The sequence below is a fragment of the Apostichopus japonicus genome, chromosome 9, assembly GCF_037975245.1.
Source record: "Apostichopus japonicus isolate 1M-3 chromosome 9, ASM3797524v1, whole genome shotgun sequence".
Lineage (NCBI taxonomy): Eukaryota > Metazoa > Echinodermata > Holothuroidea > Aspidochirotida > Stichopodidae > Apostichopus > Apostichopus japonicus.
In genome coordinates, this window is record NC_092569.1 from 15,139,986 (window position 1) to 15,161,797 (window position 21,812).

Below are 21,812 nucleotides of genomic sequence, written 5' to 3' on the forward strand. Positions count from 1 at the left end.
AGAATTCTCTTTAGGACAAACCTTTGAAATCAAGAGACAATAAACTGTGTTACTATCAAGTGAATGGTATTTCTTTTATCATTCTGCCCCTACCCCCTTTTTACCCTCCCCCCACCCAGGTGAGGTTCCCATACTTGTTGATTCTGTACTGTTATCCCATTTATTAATTTATAGGGCACTAGCACATAGCAAAATTATTTATGCAGTTATCATTTTTGTAAGATTAACATTGGCTTGCACCCGACCCATGGTATCATTCTTCGCCACAAGTGAGAAACAGTTGTTACCCCACCCCACCCGCCCAGGTGAGGTTCCCATACTTGTTGATTCTGTACTGTTATCCCATTTATTTATTTTGAGGGTACTAGCAAATAGCAAAATTATTCATGCATTTATAATTTCTTTAAGGTTAACATTGGCTTGCACCCGACCCATGGCATCATTCTTCGCCACAAGTGAGAAACAGTTGTTACCCCCTCCCCCCCTCCGCAATAGAATTCCCCTAAGTTACTCCGTGGACTTGTTTCATCTGCTTTGTGCTGTTAATGGACAAGAAAAGTGAGCCTCACAGAACTGTTAAAGTCATTTTAAATATATGTATTAGCAAAAAGAAACTAAACATACTAAATCAGTAGAATTTGTTATAGTAGGTGATAAAACAGATTTTGTAATTAATCTTTAAGTTACCAAATAGATGGCCTGTCTTGATTCTTCTTCAACTCCATCACTAGGACTGTCTGTGTTGAACCAGGTGGTCCAATCATAGCCTGTCAGGGGGGAAGAAAAGGCAACATAGGCAGGGGACTTGGAAAAGTAGGACAAAGGAGGGGGATGGGGGTGGGGGAAATGGGATGGAGGGAAGGGGTAACAAAGAATTGGGAATGGGCAAGTGATTTTTTCATTTATCTACACAACAACACAATATATCTAAATAATGCAAACTGACCCCCCTCCCATTCCCCATATAACAACAGTTCAATAGCTATGCCACTGTTTAGAAATCAATTTATATGTTACGCAGGAGTCACGGTTTTACTCGGTTGACACGGTTTGACTCAACTTTAAAGATGACAGAGTGGAAGTGAAACTATTCTGTCAAATTGCAATACAGTTCGGTGCATGCATGGGAATGCACCATATGAATCCTGCTGAATCCAGTTTGAATAAAGATAAATTTGTCACTAGAAGGATGGACGGTGTACATATCTCATCGTATATATATCCATTGTAGCTAATTCTTCCATCTTTTTTTTAAATCCATCATAATTAGAACCACGCATGTTACGGATCTTGATAAAAAATATTACTCAACCTTTTCCAATGTTACCATTTGTGGCTACAATACTTCACAATGCTGATAAACAGTTTTTTATTAACCATTCGCTAATTGAATGCATTTGTAGGTTATGTGTGTTGCCATAGAGATGAAATCCATTACAGTTGATATTATTGTCCCCTATCCCCTTACTTCTACTTCTGTTACTACAACCTATATTAATTTTGCCTGTATAATAAAACCTTGAAAACTGCTGGTACAACTCTAGATAATAGATTTATGGAGTGTTAGCTCAGTGGTTAACGCCGGGGCCTTCCAATCATAAGGTCCCCATTTCGAGTCACTCCAAGATTAATGTATGTCGTGCAGTTACAGAGTTGTTGACAATTCAAAGCCAATGAGGCTTCTTCGCGAGTTCCTGCTTGCAGGAGGATCTATACATAATTGTCTCCTATCCCCATATCTTTTACTTCTGTTACTACAACCTACAATTAATTATAATGAAACCTTACTCACCAATGCATATATAGGTTGTATTGCTATATAGAGGGAATCCATTACAGATGGTATAGTTGTCCCCTGATACTTCAAACATTATTTCGCTGACATAAACCATGCAGTGTTGCTTGTTGTTACATTGTTCCTCGATTCGATATCTGACAATATCCGGATCATATTCACAATCTACCAAGGAAATTAAAAAAAAGAAAAGAACAATTATCAATTAAACTTTGCAACGCAGGGAATATTGTTTCTAAAAAAATTTCCTTCTAGATACTTATATATTTTTACATTAATATTCAAGCTGCGTCCATTTTACTTTTCGTATTCATATTTTAAGGAGTTTTGTCACTTTGGTACTTAAATTTACTTAAACTAACTTTTTTACTTTTTAGGAATTCCACTATATATCTATATTGTTTTTTAAAAAAAAATTTCCTTATATAGCAACATATATATTTTTATATTAATTTTCACGCTGTGTCCATTTTACTTTTCGTATTCATATTTTAAGGAGTTTTGTCACTTTGGTACTTAAATTTACTTAAACTCACTTTTTTACTTTTTAGGAATTCCACTATATATCTATATTGTTTTTAAAAAAAAAATTCCTTATATAGCAACATATATATTTTTATATTAATTTTCAAGCTGCGTCCATTTTATTTTTCGTATTCTTATTTTAAGGGATTTTGTCACTTTGGTACTTAAATTTACTTAAACTCACCTTTTTTACTTTTTAGGAATTCCACTATATATCTATATTGTTTTTAAAAAAAAATTTCCTTATATAGCAACATATATATTTTTATATTAATTTTCAAGCTGCGTCCATTTTATTTTTCGTATTCTTATTTTAAGGGATTTTGTCATTTTGTTACTTAAATTTACTTAAACTCACTTTTGTACTTTTTAGGAATTTCACTGTAAATCTATATTATTTTTAAAATTATTCCTTCGTTTACATATATTTATATTTTTTATATTATTATTTAAGCTGTGTCAATTTTATTTTACATATTCATATTTTAAGGGTTTTGTCATTTTGTTGTCATTGTAAAGTGCTCTTGAACATGCTTAAGCATGAAAAGAGTGCTATATAAATTTGGTAGTATAATAATAGTAATATTATAGTGGTCAGATTCCTGTAGCATTTTCAAATATTCTGATTTATTTTCTTATTTGAATACTGTTGTTCCTGTGTAGAAAAACTGCTATACAGCTTTATGATTCTATGGCCACTTGACCATTTTGTGTAGTATTTTTTCAAAGTGATACTGGTATAAATTATTACCTGCAATGTCCTCAAGAATTTGACATATATGATTACCCTTTAAGAGTTACACAAAAACCTTAATTTGTTTGGGTTGATTATGGTAAATTTACAAAGATAACATGTACTAATAAAACTCTACTAATACTACTCTCTACTAATAAAATAATACAGCGCATTATCTTGACAACAGACAACATTAATATTTTTTTTGGGGGGGGGGGGAGCATTTTGCTTGAGACTTATACCACCACGGAAAAGTTTTGCTGGCAAAATCGTTGAAATGTTGACTTAAATTGTGACTTACAACATAAATATAACATAAATATAACATCAATTTTCAATTATTTGCTGGAAAAGGTAGCAGAATGTCTCTGGTTAATACAATAAAGTTAATACACAGAGATGATAGACACAATATCTTTACCTCCAGTGTAGAAAACCTAGTAACTCTTCAATCCCACTCGAACATCAGTAAAACTAGGGCTGCCAACTCCCAATGAACAAAATATATGATGATATCTGCACTACATGCTGATTTTCAGTATCATTAATTTTATCATTAATTTTCTGTAACCCTCCACCCAAAAAAAAAGAATTTAGTATGACTTGACAGAAAATATATATAATATATATAGGGAAATATATTATATATTTATTCTTCATACCCTTTTATACTGTTTTGTTTGTTTGTGACATGGACCTTAATGCTTAGGCTTTGGTTAGGCCTTTGATTTGTGATGTCATGCTCGATTCATGGCATCTAAAAGACCTATTTCAAACTGGACTGATTCATTCCTATTCTACTGGTTATCTAAGGTATGCACAAAACATCTGCAATTAATTTTACAGCGATCACGACTCCACAGCAAACATAAAAAGGTTTTAATAGATGGAGCAAATTAAGTCGTACCGGTGGGGTAATGGTCGTCGTAAATGATGCAGCGTTCGTTATGTAGACGGCCGTAGAATGTCGTTTCTACTCTGATGTACTCCCCGTATGGACACTCCATTGTCAGCACCTCATCGTCACAAGTGATCTTTCCTCCGAGATAGGTATACAGGCCTGATCGATCATTGGTCAAGAAAAAAACAAAACAGTTGGAAATTTAAATACTATGCATACAGAGATGAAGTCTATAGGAAGAGCCTAAAAGTTAAAGGAAGTAACTTCAGGGATGAATGAACAGATATCAGTATAAAGATACGTACTGACACAGTTCTAATGCAATGGAGAAGATGCTGGTGAAGACTCTATAGTGCTACCTGTATCAAGAACCAAACTTAAAAATGGGAGTTGAAATGATAAAAAAGAGCAGTTTGTGAGATTAAGATTAAAATGAACCTACAGTTCACTTTGAAGCCAAGCTCAGAGGATGAGCTTTTTGTTCACTGTTTTATGTATAGCCAAAGTGCAACAGAATGGGCCATACAATTTCATACTTTTTGAAAAATTTTAGCAACATGATGAAAGGAGCACAATTAATTTTATGCAAATTACTCAGGAAAGTTTTTATAAGCCTTGTTTAGTTTGCCAAGGGTATAGCAAACATGCTATACTATATAATGTTATATAATTGTTATGAAAAGCAAGTTGAGGTTACAGCCTTACCAAGAAATCAGTGCTAATACGTACATAATCAGTGCATAATCAGTGCATATATGTACGTTCGGCAGGGTGTAGAAATGGGTATTAATTATTTTACATGCATCTTAATCATGTTTATCAACCTTTTTTATACTACCCATGGATACCCAGGGACAACATAGAAATATCAGACATAAGGGGGGGGGGGGGTCAGCTATGACCTCAGCCCCATCGAGGGTGGTTGGGACCAAGGTCAGGAAATGTTCATTTTCTTTGCCAGAGACGTCTTGTGACTATAACTTGGTGGCAATTACAAATCAGTCAACCCCACAGATCTGATAATATTTTGAAGGCACCCCTATGGGTTGATATGTATCTAAGATCATACCTTTCTCATTGTAAAACGACTTTCTGTCCGTGCCGAACTCATTTTCGGCCACACAGGTGTAGTACCCTCTGTCGTCAAACAGCGGGTGGAAGCGGACCTCGGTGACCACGTGGTACTCGTCCTCTTGGTATGAGACGATCGTAGCGTTCTCGTTACCGTCGTAGTCGTAACCGTCGCGTTCCCAACGGAGGGTCGGCAGAGGGGTGCCGAATGCCCGGCACTGGATGGTACCATTGTATTCATAGTGAAGCTTGGTAATGTTTGTGACCTCTAAGACCTCCGGCTTGTTGTCTGAAGACGAATAACGATTTAACAGATATATAAATGTTGCATTACTGAGGGCAGCATTACACAATTGAGGAAGATAAAACCTAGACCAGGGGTTCACAATTTTTCTACTACTGTCAGATAGAAACATTGGTCGGAGCAAAATGATCGGAAAATATAATAAAATTGTCATTTTACCTGGATTGACAGATGTGCAGGGTGGGATGAATGGAATCAAAAGTCTAAGGCCTTAAGGACCCACATGAGTGCAGTTTTCTTACGAGAAAACTTAATGTAATACAAATAGACAACGATTCATTTCTGAGCATTGCTGAATTACCACGACCAGCAAGGTGTTTACAAGGTTCTTAAAAACTGGAAAAAAAAAATGATCACTAATTTCTATGACATTGATATCATAATAATAATAATAAGTAATATTTATATAGCGCATAATCAGCAAAGCTGCTCAAAGTGCTTTACAAATGTAAAACCTTAAAACATATAGTAACAAAAACCTTAATATTAAATATATAGAACCAATAAGCCAAAAGCAACAATATAAAAAAAAACCACTTGTACTAAACGATAATAAAACAAAGCCCTAAAGGATATATATATTCAAAGAGAAACCTTAAACAAAGAGTATCCATTTTGAGGTAATTTAAATATGCGTTATACAATTAATTCTATTATTTTTCCTCACCAGTGAGGTAGCAGCCAAATACTTCCATTCTCAGTGCTATCTCATCATTCCACTCGAGAGGAACCAGGCGGATAAACCTCGCAAACATGAAATGTTTGAAGTATTGCAGCTGAATGGTATTGCTGTCATTATTACCTGTGAAAACCTGAAGAAAAATGATAAAACAGAACTATAAATGAAAAGGGATTACACGATACTGACAGATAGGAATTACATCCTAATTATCAATATTTCGTATAAAGTCTGTAAAGTTAAGTGTTACCAAGATACGTTGCCCTTTAAAACACTTGCAAAAACATTGAAAGCGATTACTCGATACTGAGTGGAACACCAGCATATACAAATTACATCCTAATTATCTCTATTTCATATAAAGTCTGTAAGTTTAGTGTTACCAAGATACGTAGCCCTTTTAAACACTTGCAATAACATTTTGGTATTTGAACAGTATTGCATTTATATAAGTACTGTAATATCAATTACTTGATTTTCCAAATACACAAAATTTTGTAATACATGTTGACATTCCTTTTATCAAATAACTTGCAAGAGCCCATATCTGACCTTCACCTTATGTATTGAATAAGTGTTCAGATTAAAACACTGCTTTCCGAATAATTGCTTTATGTTCAAAACAATCACAGACATGCATATCTTAACCAATATCCTCAGAGTAAGGGTTCATATTAAAACACTGCTTTTTAAATGATTGCTTTATATTCAAACCACTCACAAATACACATATCTTAACCCATAACTTTTGGGTAAGTGTTCATGTTGAAAAAATGCTTTTCAAATAATTGCTTTATATTCAAGGCTTCTTCGCAAGTTCCTACCTGCAGGAGGATCTAAAATACATACATACAAATACATACATACATGATACAAACAGAACAGCCTCATCCCTCCTCACCTTATCAGCTCCATCCTCAGAATAAATGTTCCAAACAGATCCATTCGCTGTATCGTTGACGGTGTATTCCAGCTGGTATTTTGTAATCCAGTACTGATACTTTGGGTGACCTTGGGTTGCTAACTTCCTTATTCTCATCACTCTCTGGAAGTCCACTTGGAAGAACTGTTCGGTGTCTCTCTCGCTGGCTATCCATGCCCCGTAGGGAGCATTGAGTCGAGCATTCCATTTGAAGGAATCCAACGATGCGACCAGCTTCGTGCTGGATACCTCCAACTGGTCATTGTCGATGGTCATATCAGAAAGGCCAAAGGTCAACATACAGTCTGAAGTGGACAAAATGATTAGCTAAGATGAGTCAAATGGATCCAAGTTCAAGAAAAACATGACAAGGAATGGAGCTTAAATCACATTAACTGGAAAATTACTTGATGCTTGTTAATTGCACTCAATCTTTGGGTTACAAGATTAAATTGTTTGAGTCTTCATAGACACATTATTCTGACAGTGTCAACTCTCTGATAATTACGATCTTCCCTACCTATAGCAAATACCACCAGAGTGCCCTGTTTTTGGCCAAAAACAGGGCAGATTGAATATCAACCCGAGTTGGTAATGCTAGCCATAGTGAACGCTCCTCTGCAAAAATTCCTGATTAAACACACAGTGTAACTATTTCAGTAGTCAAACCAAATTTGTCTTCACACACAGGAAAGTAGTGCCGGCCATTAGAGCACTTGTGTTTACAATCATACGGTGGCTGGTCAATAAGTGGAAGTGTCACAAGGTAAGAATGGATTTGATTTCTAACATTATTACAAAACTAAGCCTTGTAATCTTTCCCATCAATCTTGACATGAAAAAAATAATGCAACATTCAGAGCAAAATTTTTCAGGTTTTTTGTCTGTCCATACACCAACAAGGTCTTACTGTTTGGTTGTGCAAATGTTGTTATTCGAAATGACGTCCTGGCCAAATAACGAAGGACCACCAATATTTACAAGGTAGGAGAGACATATCGGTTTGGTGCATAAAACACTGGTCAGCCTTGGGCCAGTAATTTACTTATTTTCTTTTTTAAATATGTCTATCTATCTGTCTATATGTCTGTGTATATTTAATCCTTTCTTGCCTGTTTTGATTACAAAAAACCACTGAACATTATTTGTTTTATCAGCAAATTCAGATGACAAGTAAAAACAATAGGTATAAATGTCTCTCTATATATCTGTCTATATGTCTGTGTATATTTAATCCTTTCTTGCCTGTTTTGATGACAAAAATCACGGAACGTTACTTGTTTTATCAGCAAATTCAGATGAAAAGCAAAAAATTAAAGGTATAAATGTCTATCTATCTATCTGTCTATCTATCTGTATGTCTGTGAATATTTATTTCTACTTTTGCCTATATTGTGATGACAACAACCACTAACAGTTGTTTGTCTCATCAGCAAAGTCAGATGAAAGGCTATGCCAGAAAAACTCTATCCATCTGTCTGCCTCTCTGGGCTTAGTTTATTTACATTTTCATTCTTGCCTACGACAATATTTTACAGTATAATCAAATTTACCTTGTTGGCAGATAAAACTATTCTCTTGGATACACTTGGCTCGGTCCCAGGCAAAGTTGTGCTCTGCGCTGAGTTCAATGCATCTCACTCCGCCCTCTGAGACGAACCCAGCATTGTACTTGGTGTAGATGTGGCCAATACCGTCCCTCCATCTACAGGTGTTGTTCTTGGTCTGGACACAGCCAATCCAAAAACTAGTGTCGCCATGAACATCTACCAGACCCTCTAAAAATTGCTGGGATGAAGGAAAGAAATCAGGCCGGTGAAACAATGGCATGAGGATATAAATATACCATCCTTTGTCTTTCTTTCTTTTGATTGTTATAATGGTATCATATGTGAAAAAAGTGATCGGAATAACACCTCCATACAGGCAGTACTGACGCCAGTGTACATTTATAAGGCCATCCTATAAGTATTAATGTCAAATGATATGAAAGATTATTAATGTTAAGTGAAAAAAAATTTCACACTGGGAAAGTGGAACTGACAGATTCCATCACCATTTCCCTCTCCCCACCAGCATATTTCATGATTTTTCCTTTTTAATTCATGAATGAAGAAGTTGATTTTCCTTTACTTCATGGCATAGAATATTTTTTATTTCTATTCCACTGTGCGATCTCACATGCAACATGTAAATTATCATGCAGGTGTTGTCTGCAAGTTCATTGTAGTTCATTTCATCCATCAGTGAGCTGCTTACATTTTAGTGTATTAGGCCTTTACTTTCCTCTATGAATCACTTACTTGTGTATAGTCTCCAAGGATACCAGCAAGATGGCCATTTAACTCAATACACCTATCAGTGAGCTGCTTACATTTTAGTGTATTATGCCTCTTCTTTCCTCTATGAATCACTTACTTGTGTATGGTCTTCAGGGATACCAGCAAGATGGCCGTTTAACTCATTACATGCACCTATCAGTGAGCTGCTTACATTTTAGTGTATTACGCCTCTTCTTTCCTCTATGAATCACTTACTTGTGTTTGGTCTCCGGGGATACCAGCAAGATTGCCATGTAACTCATTTCATCCATCAGTGAGCTGCTTACATTTTAGTGTATTAGGCCTTTACTTTCCTCTATGAATCACTTACTTGTGTATAGTCTCCAAGGATACCAGCAAGATGGCCGTTTAACTCATTACACCTATCAGTGAGCTGCTTACATTTTAGTGTATTATACCTCTACTTTCCTCTATGAATCACTTACTTGTGTATGGTCTCTAGGGATACCAGCAAGATTGCCATGTAACTCATTTCATCCATCAGTGAGCTGCTTACATTTTAGTGTATTATGCCTCTTCTTTCCTCTATGAATCACTTACTTGTGTATGGTCTCTAGGGATACCAGCAAGATGGCCATTTAACTCAATACACCTATCAGTGAGCTGCTTACATTTTAGTGTATTAGGCCTTTACTTTCCTCTATGAATCACTTACTTGTGTATAGTCTCCAAGGATACCAGCAAGATGGCCGTTTAACTCATTACACCTATCAGTGAGCTGCTTACATTTTAGTATATTATACCTCTACTTTCCTCTATGAATCACTTACTTGTGTATGGTCTCCAGGGATACCAGCAAGATGGCCGTGTAACTCATTACACCTATCGTTCGCATCTTCAAATTTCAGACTTTCATCGGGGAAAGCTTTGATGCAGCGGAGGTCATGTTTGACCCAACCTGCCTCGCATTCACCTCGGTACACATCTGTCGATAACAAATAAACAAAAGGATGACCCTTTCTGTCAACCACACTGTCATCAAAACTGATTTTTTCCAAACATTATCCTGGGGTCTTGCATCCTACATTTATCTTGTGTGAGAAGGGTTTACTAACCAAAGAAACTTCACCGTTAGTGTCTGTAATGATTTACATAATTAGGAGCCACTTTCGGCATGTTTGTAGATAGCAATATCAGATTTGATTCATAAATGATACAAAGTGTTACTTAGAGCAAAGAGAGCTTGATTGTCAGTTGGAATAGAGGTTTAATTTGAGAACGTTTTTACAATTTTGCTGGGTGTGAAATGAAAAGATATATGAAAAGAAAAAGGGAATTTAGAGGATTTGAGAATTACATCAAGATTAAACCTTACTACTCTTTAAAGCTTAAAATTTATATCTAACAGTCATGGCATTGATAGATCCATGGGAAGAGGCATGTTTAGGCCAAGTTCAACTAGATATATTATCTTGTCTTGGATCAGCCTAAATAGTTGACAAATTCAAAGTTTGCTCATCAAGAGGCAATTTCATTTCATTTATAAATTTTTAATGAAAGATATTTAAACATAAAGCATGATTTTGACAAAATACCTTTATCAAACCTTAGCAAAAAGGTATCCACTTGGATAAAAAGGTATCCACTGGAAGGTACGTATCTACAAAAATGTATGCACAAATGGTTTGTTACCCTTTTCTTTATAAAATTTTTTTTACTTATTATCATTTTTTTTTATTCTGTATTCTTGACTCTTAGGCTAAAAGTGAGAATATCATAGAGACGAAAAAAAAGGTGAACGGAATGAAGAAAATTGCGACTTACATTCATCCGTGATCACCGGCAGTCCAGAAACGCACTCATAATCCACGTCCAGGTATTTAAAGACTCCAGCGCAGGGGTCTTCTCCAAAGGATGCCACCTCTACTGGGAGTTTACACTCGTGATAGCCCTCGCAAAAGGTCTGTACCACCTCCAAAGAGCTATTCAGAGAACAGTTGGTAACGACGATCTCGTTTGGACTTGGGCAGACAAAGTCGTCCACGAGACGGCCGTACATGGCGCGAAGGACGTGGAGGACATCGTCTTCATTTGGACAGGACAATTCCAAGAAGTCTCCCTCACAGACACGGGCAAACTGATAACTCTCTGAAAAAAAAGATCATTTTAGAAATGTCTTTATCGATTTTCTTGAACATTTGTTAAATTTTAGACACCCAAGTCAAAGAGGTAAACTGCTGCAGGAGCAGCAAAATTGTCTACAGTTACGCTTCATCAAACCAAAGTGATTATCTACGAAGACCAGAGATGCTTGTAATGTATGAAATTTATGTGGAGCACAACAGATTATGTCCTAACCAACCTGGTTGCAGGCATGCTGCAGCCCCCCTCCCCCTTCCCCTAACCCCTCCAGCATCAAACTTTTGACACGGTGCTTTACCAAAGTTTATATATGACTCCTGATACACATTAAAACATGCTTCAACATGAAATCATCATTTGAAGGGCACCTAGCTGAAGTGACGACAAACTTCTTACAAATATTGATATGTTTATACATGTACATACAAATTTTATACGCAATTGTTTTATCATGTCTTTTAAGTTTTTGGAAACCCTTAGATAATTCTCACATGTCCAAAATGGTTAATTTATACAAGTAAATTTGTTTTTTTCTTTCAGGGATGAACAACCATCTGAGGATGCTAATAACAAAGAGGTAAGGACAATTTTGACCTCAGGGATAAGTTTTTTTAATCTTTCTAAGAGATCCATTCAACTTTGTAAGCAATAGTACCTCAAGCAACTCTACTAAAAAATAAATAATTTTGTAACTCTTTTAAACAGAGGAATCTGTAAAAAAAATAGATGAATGATGGTTGGATGAAAAGATTACAATATACCAGACACTCTACTTGCTTGGAAAGCCCTTTGAGCAACAAAAGGTCATAGACATGGCTGAATTAAAAACCTTAATAATATACAAAATGCCCTCATCACATGCTTTATCTAACTCTTTTTTTTACGGCGGTACATTTTGCTCTTTTGAGACTCACCGACGCAACTGTACGAGACATTGAGGTATAGAACCATGTCAGGCTGGCTACATGGATAACCAAAATCGTCAAAATTTACGACCATCTTGCACTCGTTCTCTCCATTGCAGGCTGTCTGCATGATCTCCAGGGACTGACTGTGGCTGCAAGGCAGATCAGAATTGCTGAAAACAAGCTCCTGGGGGCAGACGTCCCAGCCCTGACTACGACCCAGGTCGGCAGAGGTCACGTTGAGGACTTGGCCGATTGGGCAGTTCGCGTGGAAGGTGTTTTCCTGGCATTGTACGGCGTTGGTAATTTCTGTGTGCCGAACATGCAAGAGTTTTTTAATGATTTTGTTATAGTTTCCGCAGCGATAAATGTAACGCATATTTAGAACGAATGGTGTTAGACATAATTGTACCATCAAATTATTGAAAAATAGAAAGAAGATGAAATCCATCATGCCAGGTGCTTTACAGAAGAGGATAAAGAAAGAACCTCTCTGTTGAAAAAGGGACTTTGTTTAAGAACTAAAAAAAGTCAGAATGCAAAACTGCATTGAAGTTTCCAGGCTTCAATTTTAAAATTCAATTAAAAAATTGACTAGCATGTCCTCTTAAAGAATATTTTCACGTTAATTCTAGTTTAGAACAATTTTCCCTAAATGTTCCAACCATTATTCAAATAGGTTTCCTACAGATCAAAGTAAAAATTATGCCCCTTAAATTTTGAAGAATGCAAACATCCTTATAAACATTCAATAATTTATCATGCTGATTAAATTCATTTTAACCCATATATTCATTTCGTTAAACTGGTTATTTAGTCCACAGGCACACCAGTGTCTAAATACAAACAACTTTATTTTTTATTTCAAATGAAATATGAATAGTGTAGCTTATAAATTGCATTGTAATGATAAAATTATCAGAGAATTTCAGCAAAAAAAAAAAAAAAAAAAAAAACAGGAATTAATGTTGAGAGAAATGGAATATGAATAGTCAAGTTTATCAATTGCATTGTAATGATAAAATCATATCAGAATAAAAAAAATAAAAAAAATAATTGCAAACAGGAATTGAACTGTCGAGAGATAAACAGAGACTGACTTTCAAGACTATAAATTTGGAATTTTTTTTAAACTAACTTTCTCACGACTGATACATTACGAACCTCTTTGGTATTCGCAGACGAACAGGAAGTCCTTATTGCAACTGACAGTGGTCCAATCACCATCGTCACTAGTCGACATGGCAACACATCTTTCATGTTTGTTGTCGGTAGGATACCCCTCTGCCCACCCGGCATAGTCCGGTAGGGTACCATCTTGCCAAACGAGATTACTGAACATATCTCGCCGGTCGAAGCCGATGAAGTAAAACCCGTCCTGATGGTATCGTACAAACTCTCGCAGGAAGTTGTGCTCGCCCTCCGTAGTAACAGTTGCTAAGTGTCCACCCGAGGCTGATGATTTCAGTAAAGATGAGAAGAAAACTAAACGATTAGTCTGTCATTCTATAACAGTGGAGCATTGCAATCATTAGTGGAGTCTAAACATGCAGTGTGAAGTGGAATGTAGTTTAAGTTAACTTTTAAAAAAATGAAATTTAAGCCACTATTTTAAGTTATTATGAAGCTTTCCAGAGATTTTTCATCAATTAATACACATTTCTCTGTAATTCTGGTGCAGACACTGCAACGGTCTCTCAACAGTGAAAGTGGATTTGAAAAAAACAATTTTTTTTAACCAATAGAGGGCAGCATGCAAATATAGCATCACAATGCTTACCTTCAGATGCACAATGGGTTTGAGCGTCGGTGTACGTTTTTGATGAATTTCTTTCAAACTTGTAGCATGAATATTCATAATTCGTCCACCCGTCGGGGCAAATCCTGTCCACTGATGAGAAAGAGAAACAGGCAAAGTCAACAAAACGATAAATACAAATAACGAAATATTAAAGGCATTGAAGACTCGCCCCAAACCACGTGCCACCCTCTGAAAAAGTTAACTTTCCGTCGCTTGCAAGTGAAGTTTTTTTCTAATCGCTACAAAATGCAGACAGTAATGAAACGTGATACCTTGTTATCTTTTATCTAGACCTGAGATGTCCATCGCTGCTATGTACACTGTGTTGTGGGTATTGACCGCAGCCTGTATGTGTTGACTGTACACTAGTGTCTAATTACCGACGGTGGCAAGCTGTGTGTGTATTTTCTGGGATCTATGGTGGTCTCTAACACTTCTGTTACACCTAATTCGAAACTAGGTCAGATTATCCGCATGAGACGTTTCTTTGTGCGCGAGTCTTCACACCCTTCAAATCTGTTTCAAAAAATTGCTATTCTGTAGTTTCTCTCAGAGTGACATTTCATTTTCATTTATTCAATCCAGTATAAATATAAAACATTTATAGAAAGGAGTACAAACATAAAATATATTTATAATCAACAATGTTAAGATGTTATCAGATGTTAAGATGGTATTAAAAAATTACTCTAAATCAAAAGATCCAAAAGCTAAGATTGAAAAAATATTGCAGCACTATAGATGAATGAGTTTCTACAAAAATGTACTCTACATTTTGGCAAGATGTGTGGATTTCTTAGATTTCTGCAAGATTTTGTTAGCATACTGTTTAATGAAGAATGTAAAGGATGCTTTTTGTCTGGTTTAATTGTGTTTGCCATCCGAATAAACTCGTTTCTAGCAGTCGCATTTACAGTGTCTAATAGGAAGTTGAAGTCTAAACTCTAAAGTCTAAAAGTATACTTCAAAAACGATGTTATTCTCAGTTTGTCTTTTCACGATATAAAGTGATACCATACTGGGACGCGTAAGTTATATGTGGCAGAACCATAGAACTAAAAACATTTCTCTTAGCATCACTATTAAAAAATGATGCAACGAATGCTAGACTAAATACAATGTAATAAACGTCACAGAAAACAAGACATCTATTTACGAACAATCACATTATATTTTTATGGCCCTAAAAAGCTTTCAGTCTTAAAGGACACTTATACTTACAAGCAGCATCACAGCCATATATCTCAAATCTCAGTCCGACCGAGTCGTTTGTCATGACCTCCGATTTAATTCGCAAATACCTCAGGGTCAAAGGTCGCATGTCTTCTTGGACATCTTCAGACAGCTCGACTCTGACCACTGTGTCAGCGTCAGTCGTTCCAGTCAGCAGCTGAAGAAAGAAAAAGAAACATTCTTTGCTGTGACTAAGGAATACAGAATGTTTACCATAAAATGTAAGTCTCCACACCCATACTTACAAGTGCTCTAGGTTGCTATTAAACACAGTGCTCTAGGTTGCTAACACAGCTGCATAGTGCTCTAGGTTGCTAACACAGTGCTCGGGATTGCTAACACAGTGCTCTAGGTTGCTAACACAGTGCTCTGGATTGCTAACACAGTGCTCTAGGTTGCTAACAGTGCTCTAGGTTGCTAACACAGCTGCATAGTGCTCTAGGTTGCTAACACAGTGCTCGGGATTGCTAACACAGTGCTCTAGGTTGCTAACACAGTGCTCGGGATTGCTAACACAGTGCTCTAGGTTGCTAACACAGTGCTCTCGGTTGCTACACAGTACTCTATGTTGCCAACACAGTGATCTATGTTGCTTACACTGATCTATCTTGCCAACACAGTGCTCTAAGTTGCTAACAAAGTGCTCTAGGTTGCTAACACAGTGCTCTAGGTTGCTAACACAGTGCTTTATGTTGCTAACACAGCACTCTATCTTGCTAACACAGCGCTCCATCTTGCTAACACAGCACTCTATCTTGCTAACACAGTGCTCTATCTTGCTAACACAGTGCTCTATTTGCTAACACAAAGCATATAAAGTACCGTATTGTTTGTAACCGTGCAATTCTTATCACCTTCCTAACTCTAAGTCTTATCTCGGCATGCATTAAACTTACCGTGACATTGTCACTGCCCTGCTGTTTCATTGGGTACCACTGTATATCATCCTCGCTGAACCAAAGACTGAATGTAGGCAGAGTCTTGGTACCAAATGGCGTCTCAACACCCTGCATGGCCAACCCAGTCACTGTGACTCTCTTCTCAAAGTCGATCTGAATGAATTGATGGAGAGAGTTCACTTCACTACCCTCTTCTGACACCCAGCCATTATGACCGTGCTTGGGATCGCTGGGATTGAGAAGTCGGGCATACTCCGGTAGATAGGCGGAGCCATCAATAGAGGGCAGCACAGATGTAGCAGTGATTTGACCGTCGGAGAAAACAGAGTTGCTCACTTCGAAGCTGTCGAAACATACTGTTGTATAAGAAAGAGCAAAGCTGAGTGAGGAGGTGTCATGGTGGTGAAGAATCATTTATCTATAAGTTGTAAGTTAAGTTGAAGGTTTACAGTCTTGTTCAAGGCCAAGGCCCTCTCACATGACTTTACAAGTTAACCCTTGGTCATTGGTAACTTATCACACCCACACACCAACGTTCGCACAATTCAATCAATCTCTCCTGGGGCACTACAATGCACCACATCTACATGTCCCCTGGGGGACTTTCCATAGGGTGCAGCCACAAACCGTGGCACATACGCAACTCTATTTACAAGTTACCTCACAAGTCCCTGCAATTTATACACCTGGGTGATGAGAGGCAATGGAGATAAAGTGCCTTGCCCAAGGACACAACGCAATGATCTGACCAGGATGTAGATGGCATGATGATGTTTCGATCCTGACTGTGTTACAAGATGTCGATGCTGTATAGTTAACGTTTATAAAGGTTAGGGGGTTTGTCATTTTGATACCAGCAAGATCTGATAGGGATTCTGACGTTTTGATACCAGCAGGAATCTGCTAGGGGGTCTGACGTTTTGATACCAGCAGGATCTGCTAGGGGGTCTGACGTTTTGATACCAGCAGGGTCTGCTAGGGGTCTGACGTTTTGATACCAGCAGGGTCTGCTAAGGGGTCTGACGTTTTGATACCAGCAGGGTCTGCTAGGGGGTCTGACGTTTTGATACCAGCAGGGTCTGCTAGGGGGTCTGACGTTTTGATACCAGCAGGGTCTGCTAGGGGGTCTGACGTTTTGATACCAGCAGGATCTGATAGGATTGAAGTGTGAACAGGTCAGTGTTTGGATGTATACCAATGAATATTGAATATAAATCAATTAATGAAAGTACCTGTTGAGACTGGCCCTGCATCCACAGGAAGCTCAGCTGAACAGCCAAACAACGTAACAGTAGTCGATAAACCGGTATTGACAGAAGTTGGAAAGATCAATAAATATTGAATATTTACTGGATTCATCAATACATTTGTGATGTACAGATCCTGTTCAAAATTTCCTAGGAAATCCTGCGAAAAAGAGACAAAAATGAAACTGAGTATTCAAATCTGTGGATTAACACCCAGATCCCAAATATTACTAGGGTACACTACCCATCAAAAATTCAACAGTCTGAGAAGTTTCATGTAAAGGTGGCAGGAAACCCCACAGTGCAAGAACCATGTTTGTCTGTAAACACAATATAATTAGCAATTTTTTTCATTAAATCAGCTCTTGATTTCAGGTGAAAAGAACTTATTCTTTATATCAAGTCAACACAGGCAAACGCCTGGCAACATCTACAATGGACTTATAATTGTAATCTTTGATTATTTGATTTGGTTATGGAGCCTTTCTCAAAGTATCAAATATCTGTATATTAGAACATGATCTAAACAATTTGTAGTTGTTACTTGATTGAAGAATTATGTTACTGCAAAAACATATATAATCAAGGATAACAGTTTGCACTGGCTGAAATAATTGACCCTTCTTTTTGAAAGTTAATAAAATTTAGAGCGTTTGAAACTGCTTCCAAAAAAGGGAATGTGAGACAGACCGCAAAGCTTAGATATGCTCGTATTAGGTATGAATTGTTATAATATATCTATCTTTGTCATAAATTATATAATTAAATGGATAATGTATATATCTATATATTTATATATATAATTATCTATATATCTATATATAAATATATAATTAATATATATTATTTAATTAAAAATCGTAGTGAGTTATATATATACACACACAAACACACTCCACTGCTTTTTAAGGACCATGGCACTATTGCAGATAATCCACAAACAGTTTACTTGTTTCTGTTGCAACTTTAACTTATATCACTTCAAATCTACATTCCAGCTGATTTCAATAATGCATTTGTCAAGCTCATTTAAATATTATGATAATTGGCTTTAATTACCCTGACAGTGTCATTTTCTCTGTAGTAAGCGAGATCTTTAGGATTCTGCTGAAAGCCCAGGTAATAGTTCTCTATCCAATTGCTTCCCTCACTGTCGGTTCGGACCATGGTGACTTTGGAGAACGATGTCAGCTCCACCATTACGTAGGACGAGCCGCTGGTGGGCGTGACCTCTGTGGTAGACGCGATTGCTAACTCGCTGTTCATGGCACAGGCTGCAATTAATAAGAGATACATCAAGAGTACAGAATTAAAGAAAAGAGCAAATGCTATTTTTTTCTTCGGGGAGAGTGTGTAGATCCTTCAAATTATTAAAGAACATGGCAAATGATTTCAGGATTTCCAGTAGGAAATATAATATGATGCTTACTGTGACGTCAAACTCACCTTGATGTTATCTGTTTATTGGAATGAAATAATATAGAGCATGGCTTGCAAAGGTAAACAGGGAAGATGTTTTGATCAAAACCATTGGAAATAATATAATTCATTTCATCTGCAATAAACAGGAGTTAACTACAAAGTCAAGTTGCGTAGGTGTATGCATCCCTGCCGAGCTGCATGGAGTGCAGCTTGTTCAAGATAGAGAGAACTATACCAGATAAAGTAGAAATTACAGGAATTATACCAGATAAAGTAGAAATTACAAAGAATTACTTAAAACAAAAGAGAAGAAAGACAGACAGAATCTTACCAAAGGTTGGAGCAGTAAGGCCAATACGAATACAGGAGATTAAGTAGCAGAATAGGTTGACTTCAGTATGGGGAAGGGGGAGGGGGGAAGAGGGAGGGGGAAGGGGGAGGGGCTGCCCCAGGTCTGGAACCTCCCTCCCCTGGGATACAATTTTTAAACTAGAACCATCCCAACCAGTGTCATATATGTATATTCATATATATATTTATCATGACATATATCTATACGTATATATTAGTGGTATGAATTCAATGATGAAAGGAGGAGTATAAAGTCACAAATTCATTGGCCGGGCATGAAAAGTCAAAAACAGGCACAGAAGAAGTGAATTAAAGGCACAACAATCACAACTGCACATTTGTTTTTTTCTTTCTTGTTTCTGCAGATGTATTCCAGTTAAGGTTCACAGTTCTTTATCACCTAATGCCCCTGATCCAACCTCATTATATGGAGAAGGCAATTTCAGCCTGCCCCCCTTTTTTTTATATCAATATTGCAGCTAGGATCAAAAGCAATATTTTGACCTAATTTACAAGTCCAAGGTTTTCGCCCGTCTATTAAGCAGACAATAATGTTTCCATAGCATATTCCTGGTAACATATATTTATTATCTGATATATACATGTAAAGTAGCACTGGTTAATCACCTGTTGGTGTGAAGCACCCATATATTTCCGCTCGCAAGCAAGGTCTTTCTCCCTCCCACTGGACTGGAATAAATCTGACACCTAAGACATCGTCAACAGGTGACTCAAATGTCGTCTTCACCACTCCTGTTTCGTCAATGTTCCCCAGGAAAGTCTGTTCAAAAGATACAGAGAGAGATATTAACATAAGGGCATACAGGAATGGAATCAAATCAATTTATAGGAGTGTTAGCTCAGTGGTTAATGCCGGTGCCTTTCAATCATAAGGTCCCAAGTTCGAGTCACTCCAAGATTAATGTATGTTGTCCAGATGTAACATACATACATACAAATAAAACACCCAAAACTGACGAAACTACAAATCAGTATTATGTTCTCCTTTCTAATACAGAGAAATAGATTTTTATAAACATTGGATATGTTAACAAGAAATACATATTGTGGGGAATCCAAGAAAGCAGCATGCTTGTAGAAATCAGTTCCACTGATTAGAAGGAATAATAGGTGAGAAAGAAATAATCAGTAATAGGAGAGAAATAAATAATCAATAACAAAGACAAGAGAGGATTGGTAACGTTACCAATGCACCCTCCTCTCTTGTACGGGTCAGTATGGATTACATGGGGGGTGGGGGAGGGGGAGGGAAGGAGGGTGTGAGAATAGCAATCATGTTGGTTTAACTGAATATAATGGATATTTCAAACAGCAATAACTAGTTAAAATACACAATAGCATATCCCTGTCCTGCTTTTATCTATTTCTTTCATCATAAACTTCTCCTCAATGACTGACCAAAAATATGTTACTTTTTAAAACAAATAATCCCAGTTGGCACTGGGCATACAAGATTTTATTTCGATAAGAAATTAGAACCATTATTTGAAGCTCATGGATTATGCAACATTTCTTATCGTTTTTTACCTTTATTTCTCCATTCTCTTCATACATGAACCAATCATTTCCATCCAGGGTGTACGAGAGGTTATACCAGGTGACCCACTGAGGTATGAGTTTACCCCCTTGGACACCCACCATGGAGAGCGTGATAGGGGTCAGGAGGTCAACTTGAAGGTACTGTGTGGTACCATTGGTAACATTCTCATGAGCAGCTTCCCAACAAAGTTTTCCTGAAAAGGCAAAAGACAAAAATAAACATTCATCATTTTCAATGTCCACTGCAAAATAAAATAATGAAAATTATAATGAGGCTGCAATAATTGCTTAAGAGCTAATTGGTAAACAAAATATATGTACCAAAGAATGAAACAGGTACCACCAAGGTACTTGACCTCCCACAATGCAGTTTTGCTAGTTTTTATGTAATATGACAGTTTCCTTCAAATCAACTAGCACAAGTCTCTGAGATAGTTCTGTGACATATTTAATTTGAGTCCAATATTTTGTGTGAATAGTTAATGGTCATTATATGTTAGTGGCAGATGATCACAAGCAAACAATTAGCTATATCCAACAGGTAATGAATTCCTATGGTATAAACTGCCTAAAATTCTTGTTCTTGAAAACTTTTCCCAGTTCAAAAATGTTTACATCTTTAAAATATTTATTCAGCAGGCTGCAGTCTTCTTTTGACAACTGGGGCATTCTGCCTTTTTTAAATCTCTTTTAAACGTCTGAATTAAGAAAGCTCAAGCAATAGTATTTTTCAAAATATGTGATACCAAATCTTGTACCTGTTTCTGCTGGAACGTTTAACCGGGCGTGCTCGGCTAGGTTGGCGCTATCATTGTGGTAGGATGTAGCACTGAGCTGGAAGTCCTTGATTCGGTAGTCAAACAATCCCAAAGCTTCGTAGCACTCTGCAGACAAAAACAAACAAAACAAAAAGAAGTAATAATCACATAGCAGAGAAATAATTTCAAGCTCTGTATTACCTCATCCAAATCTTGACATTCTCATTCCCAGGCAATAAGATGTGTCAAATTAGGCCGTTATTGTAACAAAATGCTCCG

General features: G+C 36.9%; 1 protein-coding gene across 2 annotated transcripts in view; it reads right to left on the reverse strand.

Annotated features, from left to right (window-relative positions):
* LOC139973367 (uncharacterized) overlaps positions 1–21,812 on the reverse strand; it is a 90,285-nt gene that overhangs the window by 14,403 nt on the left and 54,070 nt on the right. For both annotated transcript variants that reach the window (XM_071979989.1, XM_071979990.1), the window contains 19 exons: positions 21,534–21,659; positions 20,764–20,969; positions 19,843–19,996; positions 18,502–18,716; positions 17,428–17,602; positions 16,193–16,551; positions 15,285–15,453; positions 14,043–14,153; positions 13,427–13,717; positions 12,272–12,571; positions 11,040–11,363; positions 10,046–10,200; positions 8,487–8,721; positions 6,913–7,238; positions 6,000–6,144; positions 5,027–5,317; positions 3,964–4,116; positions 1,793–1,960; positions 688–767 (listed from right to left, as the gene is read on the reverse strand). In XM_071979989.1, the coding sequence (XP_071836090.1) occupies positions 688–767; positions 1,793–1,960; positions 3,964–4,116; positions 5,027–5,317; positions 6,000–6,144; positions 6,913–7,238; positions 8,487–8,721; positions 10,046–10,200; positions 11,040–11,363; positions 12,272–12,571; positions 13,427–13,717; positions 14,043–14,153; positions 15,285–15,453; positions 16,193–16,551; positions 17,428–17,602; positions 18,502–18,716; positions 19,843–19,996; positions 20,764–20,969; positions 21,534–21,659 (3,983 nt within the window). The remainder of the gene's footprint in view (positions 1–687; positions 768–1,792; positions 1,961–3,963; positions 4,117–5,026; positions 5,318–5,999; positions 6,145–6,912; positions 7,239–8,486; positions 8,722–10,045; positions 10,201–11,039; positions 11,364–12,271; positions 12,572–13,426; positions 13,718–14,042; positions 14,154–15,284; positions 15,454–16,192; positions 16,552–17,427; positions 17,603–18,501; positions 18,717–19,842; positions 19,997–20,763; positions 20,970–21,533; positions 21,660–21,812) is intronic.